We start from the raw sequence: 20,773 nt of genomic DNA on the forward strand, positions 1-20,773 counted from the left end.
ACAGCTTTCAAAACTGAACACTGTTTGGCATTTGCTCAAACATTTCTATAGAAAGGAGATGGGGACTCAAAATGTAGCGGAGTTCAAAACCCTTGCTTTGCCAAAGCAAGACAAAAGGTCTGGTGCATAAAAAGCCAGCTGCTCTAAACCTCCAGTGGACCACACTGTAGTTCATTCTGTTTGTACAGTTTCCATGAATATGTGCCAGAGAAACTGTAGTCACATCATTGTCAAAGGACCTCACTATTAACACGAGGCAGCAAGACAGCTCTACCTCTACATGCAAAGAAGTGTTTCTCTACTAAAAAGCTGAGAACACCAAAACATACTTACGAGTATGAAAAACAAACACAAAGCAAACACATGTCCATCTGATGTCAAGGACAACACATGATTCATCACATTATTGTGTTGATAAATGCTTGAGTTTCAACTATTACACACTATAAATACAGCAACACATCACTACCTGATTTGCCAAGCTCACAGCTTTCAATGCCTTGTCAAGATACAGATTGCAATCCCACTCGAAATAAGCTGTAGCCAACAACCGCAGCACTTTAGCCTGGAAAGAAAAACAAACTGGAAGTTTAAATGCCATGTGAAGAGCAGAAAAAAATAGCCATACATGAACATACAGATGGATACAAGACTTAAAATATAAGATCATGAAAAATAAAAGCTCTCTGAGTCAAAAGAATGCCTGACTGGTATCAGACATATCAGGTGATTGCTCAGTTCTGAAGTGCATCCAATCTGTAGCACTGCAACTCACATAGGACCTGAATCAACTAGAGTTCAGAGGAAAACAGAAGGATAGCAGGGAAAATCAGAGGTCTGGAAAAAACAGAGTGAAAGAAGAAATTGGAGGAACAAGAGGCACAAATTTTACTGAGAGGAAAACAAACAAACGCCACCATCACAAAGACATACGTGATAATTGCCTTCAAATAAGTGATTTATATGAAGAGGAAGAGATTAAAATCTTCTCTATATCCACTGTGGGTAGTAAAAGGAGTAATAAAGCTTATGAATCAGGCAGATAAACACCTATGAGAAATGACACCGATGTAACTGATGATGCCTTGAAAGAAGGGGAAAGGGAAGAAGAGATGGCCGTTCAGGCTCTACTTCAGCCTTACTCTCTACAGTTTAATTTCTGTGAAAAAGTAGATTCAAATGTGATTTAAGGGCACCCATCAGTGACTGAACTTTCAGACTGACACTCAAAGCAACTGCACTTGCAACTCTGCCAGACTTCCTAGCAGACAGTATTAAAGAGGAAGCCAAAGGATCACTGGTCAGGTTTGGCACAGCAGAGGCCGATGATACAGCGCAGTCAGGGTAACAAAATCCTGCTACTGGTAAAAAACAATTTCTCTCTTTCTTACCTGCATTTCTTTGCCAAGAGAATATTTCATGTCCATCTTCCCAATGTCATAACTCTGGCTATCAATGATAAGCAAAAGTTAGGATTAAATGGGAGGACAGAGATAAATTCAGCCAGTCTTCTGACATGTGCAACATTCTTGTCCTTTCCCACTTCTTAACCAGTTAGAAACCACAGAAATCATGCAAACTGATCTCAGTACTCACTTACTGGAAAACAGAAAATTTTGTTTTCTTTCTAAATCCTCACATTGAAAATTGTGCTTGATCACCTTCTCCAACCTCTGCACCACCTTCTGCAATGTCTGGTCAAATGTTTCAGCAGGCTTTATCAGTTTTAACCACAGGGGGCTTGAAGAAGCAAGCGTTCTCAATCTCACCTAACATATGATACAGTCATACACAAAACTGTACATGACCTGCTCTCCAGATCACAGCAAATCAATAGCAGATACAGAAACAGAACCCTGGAGTCATGATTCCCCACTCTTGGCCTAGAGGTTAAATGACAGCACAAAGGACCACCCGAGAGAAAACACACTGGTAATTCCACAAAAGCAGATTCGACGGTAAATACTGCAAATGAAGAACTGTTAGAAACAAAAACAATAACTAGGATTTGTTTCCTAACACAATATATCCTGAGTACAGGAAAACCGGAGGCCACTAGATGGAGCCACATCTCTTTCTCCAGATAATTATTTGCAACTTGCAAAGGTTATTTCCTCCTCAAATTCTGCCATCAGCACTGGGTGCTGCATTTTCCACAGGAATAAAATAGAAGCTCCAAAGCATCAGCTTTCTAAGCATTTCTACAAATGCTCTTTGACAATATACGCCATTATAACTATTATGAATTTGCTCTGTTGCCATTCATTTTTTCTATTTGAAAGAAAAAGAACAGGAAGAAATAAAAACAAATTTTCTGAGCTGAGGCTGTGGCTGTAACATGAGGATACTCCTCCCAATAGCCTACATTTTTTCTTCCTTAGTAGTACCTCATTACTTACTTGGATCCTACCCAAACCACCTCTATTCCTTTTCACCTTGATGTCTCATCAGTCAAGGACTTACTCTCAATGAAGCACCTCCTTTATGAGAAATTCAAATGCTACTTAAATCCATTTTAAACCATTCCAAATAATTTGTCTACTCTTTTCCAAAGTTTTCAAATCCCTTCACTACCATTTATGAATGACACAAGAACTGGGAGCAGCCTCTTCTCTTTAGAAGTGTTAGGGAGAGAATTGACAAGAACCATGGAAAGACAGCTTTCATGCTAATGACATGAAAATCCATGTGGACAGCAGATATAAATGTTAGGCAACAATGAAACAGTCACTGAGTACCTGCTCAGTTCATTTGTTTCAGCTAAAAACTTGTGTTCTCACATTTTTAGTTAAACCTCTACTTCTCCCTTGCACACCCCCCAATTTTTACATCTCAAAAGCAGGATTTTGTTTGCCTCTGCACATTACCTGAGCCAGAAGGAGCTCTGTTCATACCTCTTCAGTTCATAGGTTTCCACTCCAAAATTGTAACAGAGGATTGACAGGTAACAGGTCTGTAATAAAAGACTCCTCCTTCTATAATGTTGTTGTAGAAACACCGTAAGAGTTCTTTAAAATGCACTTTACGTCAAAGATACATCCACTGTTACCACTTCTGACCTTATACAAGGGAATATTAAAAATGACTAAAACGGAACCATAATTGTGTGGGAAAGTGAAGCATCAGTAACCGGTCCAGAACATGCAAACCAGCAGGCAGAAACACATGAGGTAGAACAGTTCCTCAAGAAACCATGCCGAAGGCACTAGAAGTGTAAACTAAATAACAAATGTTAAAACCTGAGAGGGGACAACTGGAACATTGCAACTTCATTTTTTTAAATTACAAAAGAAGTTTTCTATAGTTAAGTGTTGCACTTCTTCCATGGAAGGCTCCTTCCCAGCATGTCTCTTTGGGGTTAAAAAAGCCTCATCTACATTACAAGTTTTAGGAGAAAAATGTTTTTGAATGCTTGGTTATTCAGAGCACTGTTGCTTTCTACTTAATCAGTCAGCCCTGACAATGTTTGTTCATAACAATTTATCTTTCCTTTGAAATGATTTGCAGGTGTCATATGCTGTCCAAAGAGACAGAAAAAACATTTTATATGCCAACAGGCTGCCATTATTTACATCTATTTTGCCTCTGCAGGAACTTTCTTTTCCAATCATAAATGATGCTTCTTGCAAGTGACTCCAGATTTCAATTCCTCAGGCAAGAATGAGAGAGGTAGCACAGCATCTTGCTTCAAATTTGTTGTTTATCTCACTGCAATCCAGAGACAAAAGCACAGATGCAGTAGGCATGAACAAAATCCCCATTGCTCTCAGATGTGAAACCCTTATTTTCATTAGTTCATTTGTGAACATTTTCTTTCCAGAACAGAAAAGTCTCTGTACTGAGAGGGTTCCATGCAGTAACACTGTATGCACACTGTGGCATATCCCAGCCACTTACTTGCATGCTTGGAAAAGAAGTATTTCAAAGGGTAATTAAAATCCTATTTCAGTGAATGACTGTGTTCCAGGTGTCAAGCCTAACACTAAATATCCCCAGAAACCTGGCATCTCTCTGAACAAGTGTTTGGAACAATTCCAGCATTTCACGTACAGGGCAAGAGTTCACAGTTACGTTTCATAGCTCACTGACGATCCACAAGCTGCAAATCCTCTCCAGCTGCTCAGTGCTACCAACCACCTCCTTGTGATACTCTGCAAGGGCTCCCTGGTACAACGGGAGCCTAGAAGGGTCAAGGACTCAGGGCTACCTAGAGCTCACAAAGGTTCAAAGTCACTCAGCCATCACCAGCTCTTCCTTCCTCCTCATTGTTTAAATACCACTCTTTAAACCAGAAGTAAACTGTATCGCTCATGATCAGAAACCCTCTCCTTGCCAGCATCAGTGCTCCTGGTTTGTGAAGAGCATTCATCATGAGAAGTTTAATATTATTTAATGGAGGAGTTTAAGCAGAAAGCATTAAATTAATTTAAATGATCCAAAGATCCAGTGAGCTCTGCTCTGCTCTTACAATTCAGACCAAAGCTGGACCCCTGCAACTGCCTCAATGCACTGAACAGGGCCTGCAGATCACAAGAAAACAACCCAATTTAAAAGTGGTGGAGTTCAATTGATTAAAACCCAATTAAACTCCAACCAGACTTCCTGTATTTCCCTTTCAGAATTCAGATCTACCCCTTTATATTTTATTACCTGTACCACAGAGACAGGAACAAAATGTTTCCTAAATACTGGGAAAACATTTAAGCAAGCAAATGAAAATACATGTGGGGAAGTTTATTCTGATATAAACATATTAGTCTTTTATCTTTACCAACAAAGAACTCTCCTATATATGCTCGAGTTTATTTCTCTGGACATTGTTCTGTGACATACGGACTACAAAAAACCACAGTTTGGTGCAGTGGGAAGCCTCCATTCATAGCTCTACAGCTTCATGAAGATGAAGATTAGTACTGAGAGTAGTGACAGACTTGCATATCAAAAACTTAGTGACTCAGCTCTTCTCTTGTCCCATCTGTCTCTAGACAAAAGTTCACGTGGGTACAAGTGAGGAAGATGAATACAAGATCAAGCTGTAAAATGCAGCTGGTTCTGTGCAAGGGTAGGTGACACATTCAATTTAGAAACCTTTTTGCCCTGCTTGCTGGTTGGTCTTCTCTCATTCTTTAGGAAGAGTTTATCATTCTATTTTGAATTATAAACTATGAGGAACAACAGCAACCAAAAAAATTAACTTTGAAGAAAAAACCCGCTGTTTTCAAGCAAAATTTTCAGTAAGAAAGTATCAAATAAGCAAACAAGCACAGAAGAGAGAACACAGTTCAGGGTACTTTCCAGAATGTTACATGGCATATGTCATTCTTGAACATACAGAGAGGAAAGCAGACTTGCCAAGTCTGGAGTGATAAAGAAGAGATTATTTCACTTACCTCTTTTGGCAATTTCATCAACATATCTTTGCAGCGCTGCACACACATCACTGCTTTCTGAAAATTCCCCTGAGCAACTGCCTAAGAAAGCAGTAGAGCATGCCAGCAAACTGTACTGAGCAACTTGGCATTAGAATCCATTAAAAGAATGATTCTATAAAAGAGGACTTGGGTTTTTTACATTCAGTAAGGCTAGGTTTGGGATTAGATATGTGTCCTTACACTGCTACAGTAACTCTGTATATTTCTATATATTGGCAGATGATAAAAACATCCAGAAAAACACAGCAGCCCTTAGGTAGTGTGAAAAGGCCAGATGCACGGGAGAAGTTACAATCACAGAATCCCAGAATCCCAGCCTGGTTTGGGTTGAAGGGACCTTAAAGCTGATCCAGTTCCAACCCCCTGCCACGGGCAGGGACACCTTCCACTAGAGCAGGTTGCTCCAAGCCCCTGTGTCCAACCTGGCCTTGAACACTGCCAGGGATGGGGCAGCCACAGCTTCTCTGGGCACCCTGTGCCAGCGCCTCAGCACCCTCACAGGGAAGAGTTTTTCCCTAGTACCTAATCTTAATGTCCCCCGTTCTTTCAGATGTAAAGGTGTTACAACAGTTCAGCAAATCTTAAACCACCTCTCCAATAATTTAAGGTTCCCTTTTGCCTCCATGATCAAATTAAAAATTTTGGCCACTGCTTTGGCTGTTTTGGGAAGCTCTTGAGAATTTGGAGACAGTCCTCCTGGATACTGAGGTCAGTCCCATGATCAGCAACTGCAGGTAACTACATTTTCTCATATTTACACTCTTATGCCTGCAATACTCTGTAGCATTGATAAAATACTCAGAAACTGCAGCCAGGCACAACAGTGCCTCACTTTGATGAGTGTCCAAAGGGATTAGTCTTGCTGTGCAGGTGCTACGTGAATGCAGTCTGGGGATGCAGGCTCTACACCAGTCCTATCCCCCTTCTTCAGCCAAGCACAGGACACCTTTGGAACTGACACATTTCTGATTCAGAAAGGCAGCTGGTTGTTTTATAACAGCCATGTTAGCCAAATCAGAGCGCAACAAATCTGAACTAGCAGAAATGACTGCAATAAACGAGTCAAATTAAAAACCATTACATGATTGCAACACTGAATGCAAACACGAGATCTGCTATCTTACATCTAAGTGAAGGAAATATATCCCCCAGCAAGTCTTCAGTGCCAAGTATTCATACATCTAATAACTGTGTCAGAGTTTCCCTCTATACCCTAGTGACTTATAAGGAAAACTGGGAAGAACACATACTGATTCAGCCTGATAAGAAAGTACTTTGAAGAGGTTCTTCTCCACATCAGCTTTGTGCATATGAATATCTGCTTCACCATCGCTCCTCTCAAGTAACTTCGCATACAGTTTTTCTATACTCTGGAAAACAAAGCGTAGCATCACCCGTGGAACCTACAAATAGATGTGTTTGTAAGAAATCAAAACTGGAAAAGAACTTACACTCATGGCAATCTCCAGAAATCCATCAGCAAGATCAGGTTTTCCAATATCTATCCATCCTTTCCCAGTTTTCATAGACATCTGAAGGAGAAAATGATACGTGCTTTGTGACAGTACAGCCACTTTCAAGAACGGCAATGTTAGATCTCATCTCGTTGATGTACATATCTAAACTAGGAGAGGGGTGTTTCACCTGTCTGCTTTCTGGCAAGCACCTCTCATGCCTGAATGAAGTCCTGAACACTTAGATGCAGCATAAGACGTGGTGCCCTACTAGACAATAAGATTCTGAAATAAATGAACATGCTGCTCATGTAACATTTTTCGATATGACAAAGCTGTGATGCTAACTGCACTGGCTCAGCAAGGTATCCCTGTGATAACACAGCTTCCCCCTGCAGTGCATCTATTCCCCAGAAGTTCATTTCACTCCCTTTCCAAAGCAACCCAAACAGGGTTTGAAGGTTTCCCTTGAAGATCACCTATAATTCACTGCTCACCCACCACTGGCCTTACCAAAATCTGTCTTCGGATAGTTGCCTCCGGAGGATCACTGCCTTCACAAAGGCACACCAACCTGCAGGCAACAAACCGTACTGCAAGAAAACAGGGCAGACATTCCTAAGGTCACTGTTCCTTTGGGTTTGGTTTTTTTTTGCCTTTAGAAAGCCAGGCCCTGTGAGGCTGAAAGATTGTTTGCCATTTTAAATTACAAGAGAAAATCTGAAAGCTTCAGGAGTCAAAGCACTCTGACTTTTAGCCAAGTTGCTCAAAACATCTTTTCAGGCAGTAAGGAAAACAAACATATTCTCAAAATTACCTATTAAACACTTTAGAGAGAGTTTAAGTTAAATACACAGTATTAAAAGACTTAATTACACTGCAGGTGCTTACAGTAACATGTCTTGAGAGCCTCAAAATAGCCTTCAGCAAAATAGGGAAATGAAGTTTAATCATCTTTACATTTTCAAAGTAAAAAGAAACATATTTTCAGGCCTTCCTTATACATCAGGGGTGGAAAAGACACCACTTAATGTATTTAAAATAGCCTCTCCCTGGCCCTTCAGCTGTGATACAAGATCTGAGAACATTACACTCTACAATTACTACTTATTTTGGGTAAATTTACCCTTTTCCCGTTACCTGATACAATTTATATGTGCGGATTATGCCTAATTTTGACTATAATTCCTAAAGATAAAATTGTAGGCCAGATATTGCAATCCTGCAGAACCACATAAAGAACACTTGAAGGAAAAGACCAAAAGCTCACTTCTGCTTCCCCCCAGCCCTCCTCCTGGCTCCAAGTAAATCCACCCCAGCTGTGTACCTGGCTAAGGCAGGGAAGTAAAAGAGGATTTAGAGTTTTTCTGTATTATGAGACAGTTACATTAAAAAAACAATTTCACTTGATGTAAATTAAGTGACCCAATGGTCTAAAATTTGTATATATGTTATTTCCATAGGTTTTTAGATTAAAACCATAACATCAGAAGACAAATTATAGCTTCCTTTGGTCACATCAGCTCTTTACTGATGCTGGCATGGAAAGGGGGAATGATAAGAATGCCTCCACTGAATCTCTGTCTGAAGACCACTATTACATGGGGATGCTTCTTCCTAAACTGTTTATACAAGGCCGGCTGCATATTTTCCTCTGTCTACACCCGATCTGCAAAGATCCAAACAGATCTACAGCACTACATGTATGCCTGGCAGCAGAGTTTCCTTTTCATGCTACAGCACACAAAACACATTGAGGAAAGTATGGAACGCATACGTACGTTTAGCTCTTTGCTCATCACTGACAACAGAACTCGTGTGTTTGGTCACAGCCCAGTTCCACAGGCTTACTGCACTCTCTTCGACCTGAGTAGGAGAATTCCATTAGATTTAATTTTGTCCTGCATTTGGGTCACATGGAAATTTACTACTGGAAAAGGAGCCATCATTCATGTGTATCATAGTAATGACCTGCCCACATGTTTGTGCCGCTCCCTTTTACATTGGAGTCAAAGATGTGAGTTTTCCATGAAACTGTTATATGATCCCACAGGGAGATCTGGGATAGTGACCTGAAAACAGCCATGCTGAATGGACCACATATCTTCAGCTAAAAGTATGGATCATTCTTTTCTATAAACTCATCACTTCAGGAGAACCCTAAGCAGCTGGCAGGAAGCACATGCTCTTCTCATAAGGATATTCCATAAGATCCATTCAGTCTTTTATAAAAGCCTATTTCACATCCAAACATGACGTCACTTACCCTACCCATCCGGGACCAAGTTTTCTCACCAGCATTCACAGATACAAAATGTGTGCATTAGCACACCACCAAACCCCAACCGATTCACTGGCAGCTTTCAGAATACATCATGGACATTTTGAACAGATGGTGAAAAGCTTGAAGGGATTGGAAAAGAGCTACAGGAATCATACTGGGATCTGTAGTACAGCTTCACCTCTTCTGTCTGTCAAAAAGAAAACTAAGTAGTTTAATTATTTTAAATACCTCCATCAGGAAACTTAGCAAAAAATAAAGGCTACTGACTATATACTCTTGTTAAAAAGATGATTCAGTCTCACATCGAGGCAATAAGCTCCTTTAACAACCCACCTTGAATGATTGCACTTCCCATCACTTCTAATCCTTGTCTCTGTGGCAGATCTTGTTTACAAATATGCTCTTGCCTAACTAGGAGTCATTTCATGGCCCCTTTAATTGAAGAGATCAGATTACAAATGAATGATTTCTCCTTTCTTTCAAACTGACTTAGCCCAACTGATTCAGTAGGAATTGAAGGTCACCAGTTTTATGCTCCTGTATTTCTCTACAGACTGCACTAAGCATTACTTTCTGTTATTAAACTTGCAAACCTGTCCTGCTCCTTGTCACAAACACGACTTTCAAAATCAGGCTTCCTATAGTCACTCTGAGTTAAATCTCTTTCCAAAAAACAATTATGGAGGAAAAGGTTGGGCAATATCTCACCAGCCTTGTTTTTATTCCAGATTCATGTATTGCTCTTTTTCAGAAAAACCTTTTAAAGCTGACATTTACTATTCTATAAGTACTCCTCTAGAATAAATAAACCACAGAATCCCAGCCTGGTTTGGGTTGAAGGGACCTTAAAGCTCATCCAGGTCCAACCCCCTGCCACGGGCAGGGACACCTTCCACTAGAGCAGGTTGCTCCAAGCCCCTGTGTCCAACCTGGCCTTGAACACTGCCAGGGATGGGGCAGCCACAGCTTCTCTGGGCACCCTGTGCCCGCGCCTCAGCACCCTCACAGGGAAGAACTTCTGCCTTATATCTAACCTGAATTTCCCCTGATTAAGCTTGAACCCATCACCCCTTGTCCTATCACTACAGTCCCTGATGAAGAGTCCCTCTCCAGCATCCTTGTAGCCCCCTTCAGACACTAGAAGCTGCTCTGAGGTCTCCATGCAGCTTCTCTTCTCCAGGCTGAACAGCCCCAATGTTCCCAGCCTATCTTCATATGGGAGGTGCTCCAGCCCCTGATCATCCTCGTGGCCTCCTCTGGACTTGTTAAATGGGCTTGATAAATGCGGCAAAAAATTAAAAACAGTATAAACAACCACCTAATTCACTTTTGTACTGTATGAAGATGAGTACTTCCCACTCTAAGATTATGTGCTGAGTTTACCAGGGAGGTAAAACATGTTGCTCATCCTCCTCCTCCTCAAGCACCCACTACTGATACTGGAATCCATGAACAACGTGCGCAAGACCTCTCCTCTCACCCAGTGCCAACACCTCAGCGCACAGCGCTCCCTGCTTGCGTTCTTACTTGAAGTTACAATTAGATACTACTAGAAAAGTGAAATAGTAAAACCCCTCAACATCACTAAGGTAGCAGTAACCCTCCTCGTTGTTATGTGCTTTCACACCTAGCCTGAACATGGTGCGCCGACACTTTCCACTTTGTTTTGCACTTCCAAGCTCCTGGGCTGATGAAAACCCCGCTTTGTCCACGCTTCCGTAGCGCTGGAGCCACGGGTTCAACCGGGCCGCAGAGGCAGAGCCCCCGGGCACCAACCTGGGCGAGCGCTGCCGTGCGGGGCGAGCCTCCGTCGGGCAGGCCGGGAGCCCGCGCCTCCACCTCAGCCGCTCTCCCGCCCTGCTCGGGGACGCTCCCCGCCGCCTGGAAGAGCTCCTCGGTGAGGGCGGCGATGCGGGCCGGCGCCTCCTCCCTCAGCAGCTCCCGCACCAGCCCTGGAACACAGGACCGGGGGGGGGTGAGGCGGGGCCCGGAGCGGCGGGGGCCGCGCGCCCGCCCCTGGTACCTGCCACGGCCGCGAGCCGCGCCCCCGCCATGCCCGCGCGCCCCCTCCGGCGGCTGCCCGTGCGAGAAAAGCCCGCGGGGCATGCCGGGACCGCGCCGGGACCGCGCCGAAGCCGGCGCTTCCGACGGCTCCGCGCGCCGATTGGCTGCGCGCCGTTACGGCCCCGCCTCCCCGCCCCGAGCGACAGGGGCTGGGGCCAATCGGGCGGCGCGGCGGCGGCGCGGCCGGTCCGGGAGCGGGGCGGTGGTCGCGGCGCTGGTCACGATGGCGACGGCGGAGGGGTCCCGGAGCGGGCGCAGCGCGATGTCGGGGCTTCTGAGCACCACGCTGAGCGGGCTCAACAGCGACTCCTACTGCGAGATCAGCCAGTACCGCGACCAGCACTTCCGGGTGCGCCCGCGGCGGGGCCGGGCCGGGGAGCGGGGCGGTGCCGGGGAGGTGGCGGGGCCGGGCCGGGGAGCGGGGCAGGCCTGCGGCCGGGGCACGGCCGCGCGAGGAGGCGGCAGGTGCCCGGCGGGGCCTGGCGCCGGAAGCGGGCGGTGCCGCGCTCACCCCGCTGCGCGCTGTCCGCCCTCAGGGCAGCCGGCAGCTGCAGGAGAAGTCCCTGAAGATCTCCTCTACGCTGTATGTCGGCAACCTGTCCTTCTACACCACCGAGGAGCAGATCCAGGAGCTCTTCGCCAAGTGCGGAGACGTCAAGAGGATTGTGATGGGGCTGGACAAGATCAAGAAGACCCCCTGTGGCTTCTGCTTTGTCGAGTATCCTTTCTGGTTCCCTGCTACAGCCAGCCCGTGTGCGTGGTTGCCACCTCAGGTTCCTCTCCCTGCGCAGCCAGCCTAGCTGGGCTGCTGCGAAAAGCCTCGAAAGCAGTGATAATCGGGTGCTTTCTGCCAGGCGCTTCCCTTCCAACCTCGCTGCTCCAACAGCACCACCTCAGTTGGGAAGCAGAGTGCACAGTAGATGGACAGTGCCACTGCTGCTGTGCAGAGACCTCCTTGAATTTGTTAATTCCCTTAGTCATTTTAGGGCCAGAATGAGAACTGTTGCAGTCATCAGTCTGAGCTCTTGCATGGCCAGGGCACATGTTCACTTTCTCAGCTTAACTTTAGACCTGAGCAAAGTAGCAGGATAAGCCATGGCAGCATTCCCAGGCAGAGGGTGCACGCTTGTACAAGTCGTACCCTGAACTGTCTTTGCTCTCCCGTGAGGCCTGCGCCTCATATTCAAACTCAGTCAAGTTTCACAGAGTATAAGAAAGCGTTTTACAGGTTTCTTGCCCTTAGCAAAGCTTTAACATGTTTTATCTACTTTAGGAATAAGCAGTCCTAAGCTACTTCTTGTCTGTGCAGGTACTAGCATCGACGTTCAGAATCCTTTCTGTGTGAGAGCTATTTTTAGTGTGGATTTATATGAATACAGTATTTGATCCCATAAAGAGCAGTTAGAGAAGAAAAGGCTGGAAGGCAGGGGTTTTTTGCTTCTCCAATACAATAGTTTCCTTTTATTATCCTTCTACCCAACAAAATAGTGTGCTTATTTCTCCTTATAGTATGCTCCAGGTACTACACAAGGGCAGACGCTGAGCACGCCATGCGCTTTGTCAACGGCACACGACTGGACGACCGCATCATTCGAACTGACTGGGATGCAGGGTTTAAGGAGGGGCGGCAGTATGGAAGAGGAAAGACTGGAGGACAGGTAAAGGCAATCCCAGTTCATACCTTGAACTTGATCCCCCTCAGACTGTGCTAGTTTTGTCTCATGCAGAACAATGTGTAGGCTGTAAAGACCTGATGATGAACTTTAGCCACTCCCAGGTTGTTTCAGTAACTGTTACCTGGTGTTAAAAGCTAGAAATAGAACTTAAGGCCATTTCTGTGTAGGACTCCAAAATTCCTGCAATGCAAGCAGAATGGAACCTAAATTCAAGCTGACATTCTTAAAATTATGCATATTTGCATGGAGGGGGACAGCGTAGCTACTAGGCTAATCTCAGCATGCAGCAGGCTGCCCCACTGCAAAAGTGAGATTCCTTTGCAGATTTGGAGAAAAATATCCGGGGTGTAGGGGAGAAAATACCCTGGAAGCCAAGCCTGGCAATTCAGAAAGCTGGATCGCAAAGCTGAATACAAATATTTTGGAGTCTTGTTTGCTTCTTGTCCAAATTAAAGACCTCAACCATCAGATATATCCTCATTTGTCATTTTCACCACCATTACCTCCTTTTTGGTGGATTATTTTAGGAGATTTCAAATGAATCAGAGTGCTTCTAACCTGAACTTTAGTTCTCCACCAGCTAAGCAAGGAGGGGGTGATGATTCTGGAGCCTAGCAGGAGACAGGCAGTGCAGGATGCTAATATCTGTGTTCCTGCTGTACCCCAGGTGCGAGACGAGTACCGGACAGACTACGATGTCGGAAGAGGTGGCTTTGGCAAGATCATTCAGATGCAGAAGGCGAGTCATCAGCCTGCGGTCTACTAATTGCCTCATGGGTCCTAGCTCGTAGAGGGCTTTGTCCTTCCAGAGCTAGCCCTGTTCTCAGATCTTGGATTGGGGTAGGGAGTGAGATCCAAGTTCCAGCAAAAGGTGACCCTCCTTAGTCTGTGGATGTACGTGTATTCATTCCCCCTTCCTTCTGGGCTAGAGAGGATGCTCTGTGCTGATACAGGGCAACAAGGGAAACAAAATGGAGAGGATTCTGGGTAAGAAGAAATGCAGCATGTCCCACACACCTTGTGCTAGGATAGTCTTCACATTGCAGCTCAGCATGTGGCTTCCTTCAGGCTGTGACTGCAGCCATGCTTGCTCTCGTAAGAAACTTCTTAAAAGCTTACCAGCATCAGAGCCCTCCAGGTGCCTGGGCACCTTCTGCAGGTAGATAAGAGATTGGGGTTTCTAATTTACAACCTCATCTGCTTACAAAGCAGTATCGCTGTTTGGCTGAGAGAAGTGGAACAAGGTAGTATCATCCTCTTGGAAGTGCTTGACTGCACATCTAGCCCTTGGGTTGGTCAGGGCCTGCAGAGCATTTCTCTTTGTGATGTCCCCAGTGCTGTGTGGCTTTTCAGATCCTCACTGTTCATTGTGATTTTGTTGAAAGTGTTTTGTAATGTTTTAAATAAACAGTTGGAATGCATCTGGCTGAGATGGAGTTAATTCCCCCCAGCAGCCCTCATAGTGCAGGGCTTTGTATTGCTAACTAGGTGTTGACAACACACCAGTGTTTTGGCTGCTGCTGCTGAGTGCTCCCCAGCATCAAGGCTGTACATCCAACATTCCCCCATCACTAGTAGGCTGGGGGTGGGCAAGATCTTGGATGGGGACAGGGCTAGGACAACTGACGCCAACTGACAAAAGGGAATACATTGTTCCCTGTGAGGGTGCTGAGGCGCTGGCACAGGGTGCCCAGAGAAGCTGTGGCTGCCCCATCCCTGGCAGTGTTCAAGGCCAGGTTGGACACAGGGGTTTGGAGCAACCTGCTCTAGTGGAAGGTGTCCCTGCCCGTGGCAGGGGGTTGGACCTGGATGAGCTTTAAGGTCGCTTCCAACACAAACCAGGCTGTGGTCCTATGATATTCCATGCCATATGATGTCTGCTCAGCAATGAAAGCTAAGAGAAAGGAGGAGAGGAGGGGTATTTACTATTACTATGTTTGTCTTCTGGAGCAGCCACTATACTTGCTGGAGCCCTGCTTCCTGGGAATTGGCTGGACATCACCTGATGATGGGAAATAATAAATCTCCTGTTTTCCTTTGCTTCTGCACACAGCCTTGCTTCTGCTTTATTAAACTGCCTTTATCTTGATCCACGAGTTCTTTTCCATCTTATTTTCTTCCCCTCTGTCCTGGGAGTGACAAAGCAGCTTGGTGGGCATCTGGCGACCAGCCCAGGGCAGCCCACTGCCGTCCTTTTTAGTGCCTAACGTGGGGCCTGAGACAAGGGCAGCTCTGTACCCAGCAGGCTATAGCTACAGCAGTTACTCAGTAGCCAGCCTCTGTGTGGCTCACCAAGGTTGTTGACTGCTGGCTTAGGAACATGTTGGTACAACCATGGCTCTCTGCTTTTCCCTGGTACTGGTGGCCTTGCTGTGTGGAGAGGATGAGGGAATATATCTCTCTCTTCCTACCTGGGATTGATGTGGGTGCTTTTATTACGCAGGCTCCTGAGGTCCTTGCTCACCCTTGCATAAGCTGTTTAATACTACTAACACATTATGGGGTTTGTGGGATCTGGTGTCATCCTGGTGTAAGAGAAGACAACTTTTGGGTGAGGCAACACTGCAGCGTGCCCTGTCGTGGCTGGTCCCTGGGTGCAGGCTGTGTGGAAGGGTTTGGGCAGGTGCCATGGGCAGGTATCACCTCTCATAGCCTGGGACTTCACAACTGAACAGGCAAGTAACCCTGGCAAGCTGCTGGCCAGCTGACAGGAGGGTGCCTTGCCTACCCCAGTGAAAACCAGCAGCTTCTGGCATTGTACTGGGGCTTGGCCTGTGCCTGCTGAGCCGCTGCTCAGTACTACCAGAGAACTGTGGTTAAGACAGGGACCCAAACCAGCTCTGAGAATACCTTGGCTGAGACTGGGGCGCAAACTACATCTGAGGACATGATAGTAGAGATTGGGACCCAAACTGCATCTGAGGACACCATAGTTGAGATAGGGGCCCAAACAACAACAACAGTATTTGTCCCAGTAATGAAAAAGATACAGCGGACCAGGAGGCCAATGGGTCCACATCATCAGCAAGAGAGGAGGAAGAAGAGGAAGGGTTTGATCAAGCAGCTGGTCCTTCAGACAAGAAACTGGAGGAAGAAGTGAGGGAATTCAGACAAGAAGCAGAATCTGCCTGGTCTCTGGCCTCACCAGAACTTTGAGACATGGAGAGATTACAGCTGCCAGATGGGTGACTGAATTCCTGCCTGTCACAAGGAGTTGTTCATAAAGTGTATGGCTGCTCTGAGGAAGACACGTCCTTACTTTTCACATCAGCAGGTTCTAGAACTTTCCCTATCCTATTGCCTGTTCCACAATCAGAAGAGTGTTTAAAGCAAACCAAAAGCCCAGCGTGTGCTTCAGAGAGCAAGGAACTGGGAACTCCCTTCCCTGTGTTTCTGATGGGCTTTCTTCCCCTTTTCAGAAGAACATGGCTGAAGAGCCTGTTCTTTGGGTCCAAACAGCAGACCAGAGGAGATGAAAACCTTCCCTTACCTTTCACCAACAGCTGGGCAGGTAATTCCACTGAAGTGAAATCCTGCCTGTGAGTTGGGGTTGTATTATGCAGATAATAGCAGCTGCTCCTTGCCCAGTAATGTCTAATCATGATTTTTCAGGCATTATCTCATCCAAGATAATAGAAATGGTTGTACATCCATCTGCAGACCAGGCACACAGTTCAAATCAGTTTAGCACTCTCCTTACCCCGAAGTCTTGATAACTGCATTCGCATTTAGACTGTTGAAATGTGTCCTACCTGTTTGTTCTGCAAGTCAGGCTGCGGCGCCTGTCCGACTGTCACAGGCTTTGAGGGAGCTGCATGTTCGGTCTTCATCAGGTTGAAGCAATGACAGCACTGAGAAGAGCCTCTGTGATGCAGGCTGCTCCTGAGGTGGAAGTGGAGTGAAAGGAGCAGGACATTGAGAGCAAAAGCTACAAGCAGTCATCTGTCCAGCCTGGCAAAGCAGCATCAGCACGAGGTCCCTTGTGGAGAATGTGAATTACAGAGAGAATAATTGCCTGGGCAAACAGCAAGGAAACAGGAAAAAATAAGGAAGATGAGGAGAGGTCTCAGCCATGAAATTCTAGGATTAGCAAAGGAATCTCTTGTGTTTGCTGTAGGGAAAGGTAAAGCAAGTTTCAGTTTGCTCCTGGAAGAGCCTGGTGTGGCCTGTTGGACACACCAGTCCTATGTATCTGACAGAACACGCAGGAACCTGTTGAGGCAGGCACCTGGGCTGGTTTATGACTGCAGAAGGCATCAGTCCCTGCTTTTATGAGATACTGTGATTTCAGCTTTACACAAATCTCCCTCTTCCACTCATGTTAGCCTGAAGGAAGTGTGTCTCCTTCAGCAAGTCCCAAACCAGGGCTAGCAATCTATGCACTGTTCCTCTTTCAACATAACCTTTGCAAAGAGATTTGTGCTGACTTTTATTCAAATACATGTATTTGCCTAAAAGAATCCACTTCAAATACTACAGCTACAGCAAATGTCAGGATCCCTCCCTCCTCCTACAGCAGTCCCAGGCAGAACCAAAGAGAGATGAGAAAGTTCACAAGTCAGTAGGTGTCCCCAGCTCTCCGCCCGTGCTGCCACGTGTAGGTACCCCCTTGGCCTGTGCTGCACCAGTCAAAAAGATGTCCTTGCCAAGAGCGTTCCCAAGGATCCTTGCTCAGCCACTCCTGCCCTGGCCAAGCTCTTGGCCAGGGCTCACCCTGTGCCTTGGAGACTCAGGCTCCCAGGCTGCTTCCAGACACCTTTCACCAGCACACAAAGGTCCTATTATGAGAGAAACCCCTTCGTCCTCACATTGCTAGGGCAGTGCCAAGCCAACAGACTGAGACCTGATGAGACCCAAGAGAAACAGGGTGCAGCTTAGCAGCAAGCATGTGGCTGCCTCCCCAAGGAATGCTGGAAGCAGAGGCCCCATTTCCCTGGCCAACAGCCATGCTCTTTCTGTAATGAGCTGAGTTCACGCCAGCACCAACCAAAGGAGCTTAAACCACCATTCAGGCTCCCTGGGGGATCAGGAATTGGACTCCAGTGAGTTTCTGCTGGATCCCTTGTGATCGGAGACATAATTCCTCCCAGATAAAGAAATTAATCAGGCAAAGCAGGTTGGCCAGGAAACGATGCTCCTCCTCAGGCTCCTCAGCCACAGTTTCACTCAGGAGCACCACACTCAAAGCCATCTGCACTGGGGAGGGGGAGAGGCAGGTTGCCTCAGCAGCTTTCAGAATCCACTTAGATCCAGGAACAAGAGCACACTTTAGAGCAGTCAGGAGAATGGCAGCACGATACTCATGGTGCTCCCCAGCCACCCGTGCCCTGAGAAGACCCTGATCACCTTCCTCTCCCACTGGTGTCATACAGGATCCCACACTTTGCTGTAAACCCCAGAGCCAGGCCCACCAGGCTTGGCATCACAGTGCTTGGTAGAGGAGGTGGACCGTGTTGTCCTCCACCCCACAGAAGCAGTAGACCAGCTCACGTGGCTGGGCACTGTCACACCGCAGGAAATTAATCATAGAATGACAGACTGGTTTGTGCTGAAGGGACCTTAAAGCTCACCCAGTTCCAACCCCTGCCACGGGCAGGGACACCTTCCACTAGAGCAGGTTGCTCAGAATCCTCTTCCCAGCCATCTCCGCTGCCAGAGCCACCGTCAGCTCCATGTGCGGGCGCTGGTGCAGCTGCACGGCTCAAAAGGGGGGTGTTGTAGTCCATGCTGGCTGAGCTCGGGCCTCTCATCCAGCCTGTGGGCACCTCCATGTGCTGCACCGAGGCATTGTCAGCTTCCCTGTCCCTGCTGCACCATGACCCACCCTCTCGCACTGCACGTGCCACCTCCACTGTCTCCTCTCCACATCACTTGCCTCCATGGTGGGGAGAGTGTGGGTGCTGCTGGGATACACTGCAAGAGGGACTCCTGGGAGTCCTGAGGGACCAGGACCCGCTGTGCACAGGCACATTGTCATCGCTGTCACTGCAGCCTTGTCAGCCCTGGGCCAGGCTGTGACAGAACCTGCCCTTTGGCTAGTTTGCAGCATGAGCAGGGAACAAGAGCAGGAGCCGGGCCACCAGCAGCAGCACTGGGGAGAAAGAAGAGCAGGAGAGGAGAAACGGCCGGGCAGCAGCTCATGGTGCCAGACCTGCAAAGGCAAAGCGAGGGGAGCATGAAGGGGGTGATTAGAGAGCTGGCCATCTGCTGTGGCGTGGGCCAGGAGGATTGTCAGGCACACGCAGCCTCCTGCCAGCGCCTGGTGCCAGCAACCAGGTCAAGCGTGTGTGAGCTGAGGGGTTGGGACCTGCCTGGAGACGGTGAGTAAGGAGTGATAGGAATCTCCCCAGCAGCACTTTGATCTCCTGCAGCTCCTCGGGATGGGCAGGGGCTGCAGCACAACGGAGCGCGAGGAGTCCGCTCTGTCACACCGGGGACCCCGTCTGTCCCAGGGGCATTCCCTGGATCCTGGGGCTTGGGCCCTGCTGATGGATGTATCCCACTTGCGAAGCTCTGCTCCACTGGCCGGTCACCCGTGGGGAGGAGGACCTGAGGGTACCTGCTACCAGTCCTACAGGGAAGAAGGCAGGTCATTATCTCCTCATGCTGCAGCGTGGGCCAGCCTATTTTAACTCCCAGAGGGAGCACTGTGCCCATGGCTTGTGCCAAACACAGCCCCAGCCAACAGCCCTTCAGCAACCTGTAAACCCAGGGCAAGTGGCAAAAGGGAGATCACAAACCAAGCGTGGCTCCCAGGGGAGCCTCCCAAGTGGCGCTGCAGCCAGGAGGAGAGCACAGGAGCAGGCACCAGCCCTGCCTGTGCTCCTGCCCATGCCTGTGCCCGCTCTGCACAGTAGCCATCGGTGGTAGAAGCGCAGGCAGGAGAGCAGCTCCAGGCTTGTCTGGCTCCCTGCAGGCCTCCACTGGAAGGCTGAGGGGCAGGCAGCAGGCAGGAACACAGCCTGTGCTCTGGATCCGAGTGGAAATTCCCCCGGTTACGGGCAAACCGCCAGCAGCTGTGTGCAGGGGTGGAGAGCAGGCTCTGCTGATTGCTGCCTTTCCTCAGAACAGGGAATGGCCCCTTCCAGAGTGGCACAGGAGGGGAAAGCTCATCCTGCAGCCCCAGCACCCACGAGCCATCACCTGGAACACACTTCTCTCGTGGCCCCTCTCTGTGTGGGAGAGCCCCAGGTGCTATTGGCACCTCACAGGCCACACGCGGGCTGGCACAGCAGCAGTGGGAGTGGGTGCTCCCTTGTGCCAGTGTGCTGGGGCTCAGCTGGGTGTTATTCATCCACCAGCTGCTGTGCTGGGGTGACCCATCCTTGGCAGTGTTCAGGGCCAGGTTGGATGAGGCTTGGAGCAACCTGCTCTAGTGGAAGGTGTCCCTGCCTGTGGCAGGGGGTTGGAGCTGGATGAGCTTTAAGGTCCCTTCCAACACAAACCAGGCTGGGATTCTGTGATTCCATGTACAGTAATGCCAGTGGGGCCAAGGAAGGCCAGAGGTGTTGCCTGGCAAAGGATGTGGTGCCATCCCTGGCAGCTCTGTGCCGAAGGATGCAGTAGGCAGAGGGGGACAGGGTCGCTCCAGAATGGGGCTGGGGCAGCCCCCCCAGGCATGGGCCTGGTGGTGGACAGGGCTGCTGCCCATGGCAGGATGGCACCAACCCACTGCACTGCACCAGCATGGTGCCAGAGAGCTGCTTCCCTACTAGGCTGCTGTGGTGGGACCTGCCCAGGGCTTCCAGCACTCCAGCTACGTCCAGAGCTCTGCCAGTCCCAGCAGGTGCCCAGGTTGGGACTGGTGCTCAGTGGGATGGTCTGGAGCCAGGCATGGACATGCCCGGGGCACAGACCCACATG

The 20,773-nt window shown here is 47.9% G+C and overlaps 2 protein-coding genes across 5 annotated transcripts in view; one reads left to right on the forward strand and one right to left on the reverse strand.

Annotated features, from left to right (window-relative positions):
* The window catches only part of TEX11 (testis expressed 11), a 29,963-nt gene extending 18,147 nt beyond the window's left edge, over window positions 1–11,816 (reverse strand). Inside the window, exons 1-10 of one of the 4 annotated variants that reach the window (XM_030474615.1) lie at window positions 11,746–11,816; window positions 10,947–11,122; window positions 8,668–8,752; window positions 7,400–7,479; window positions 6,884–6,964; window positions 6,683–6,802; window positions 5,391–5,471; window positions 2,868–2,953; window positions 1,392–1,449; window positions 470–565 (exon numbers count right to left, since the gene is read on the reverse strand). In XM_030474615.1, coding sequence (XP_030330475.1) covers window positions 470–565; window positions 1,392–1,449; window positions 2,868–2,953; window positions 5,391–5,471; window positions 6,683–6,802; window positions 6,884–6,964 — 522 coding nt within the window. In that variant the 5' untranslated portion in view covers window positions 7,400–7,479; window positions 8,668–8,752; window positions 10,947–11,122; window positions 11,746–11,816. Of the gene's footprint in view, window positions 1–469; window positions 566–1,391; window positions 1,450–1,600; window positions 2,842–2,867; window positions 2,954–5,390; window positions 5,784–6,682; window positions 6,803–6,883; window positions 6,965–7,399; window positions 7,480–8,667; window positions 8,753–10,946; window positions 11,123–11,745 lie in introns of those variants that run through there. The other 3 variants (XM_030474613.1, XM_030474616.2, XM_030474617.2) reach the window with 3 other exon arrangements.
* On the forward strand, window positions 11,294–14,331 carry LOC115603070 (nuclear cap-binding protein subunit 2). Its single transcript, XM_030474619.1, has 4 exons — window positions 11,294–11,583; window positions 11,771–11,952; window positions 12,754–12,892; window positions 13,578–14,331. The coding sequence occupies exons 1-4, from the start codon at window positions 11,458–11,460 to the stop codon at window positions 13,674–13,676; spliced, it is 546 nt and encodes a 181-aa protein (XP_030330479.1). The 5' UTR covers window positions 11,294–11,457; the 3' UTR covers window positions 13,677–14,331.
* The last annotated feature ends 6,442 nt before the right edge of the window (window positions 14,332–20,773 follow it).

Source organism: Strigops habroptila, chromosome 9, assembly GCF_004027225.2.
Source record: "Strigops habroptila isolate Jane chromosome 9, bStrHab1.2.pri, whole genome shotgun sequence".
Classification (NCBI taxonomy): domain Eukaryota; kingdom Metazoa; phylum Chordata; class Aves; order Psittaciformes; family Psittacidae; genus Strigops; species Strigops habroptila.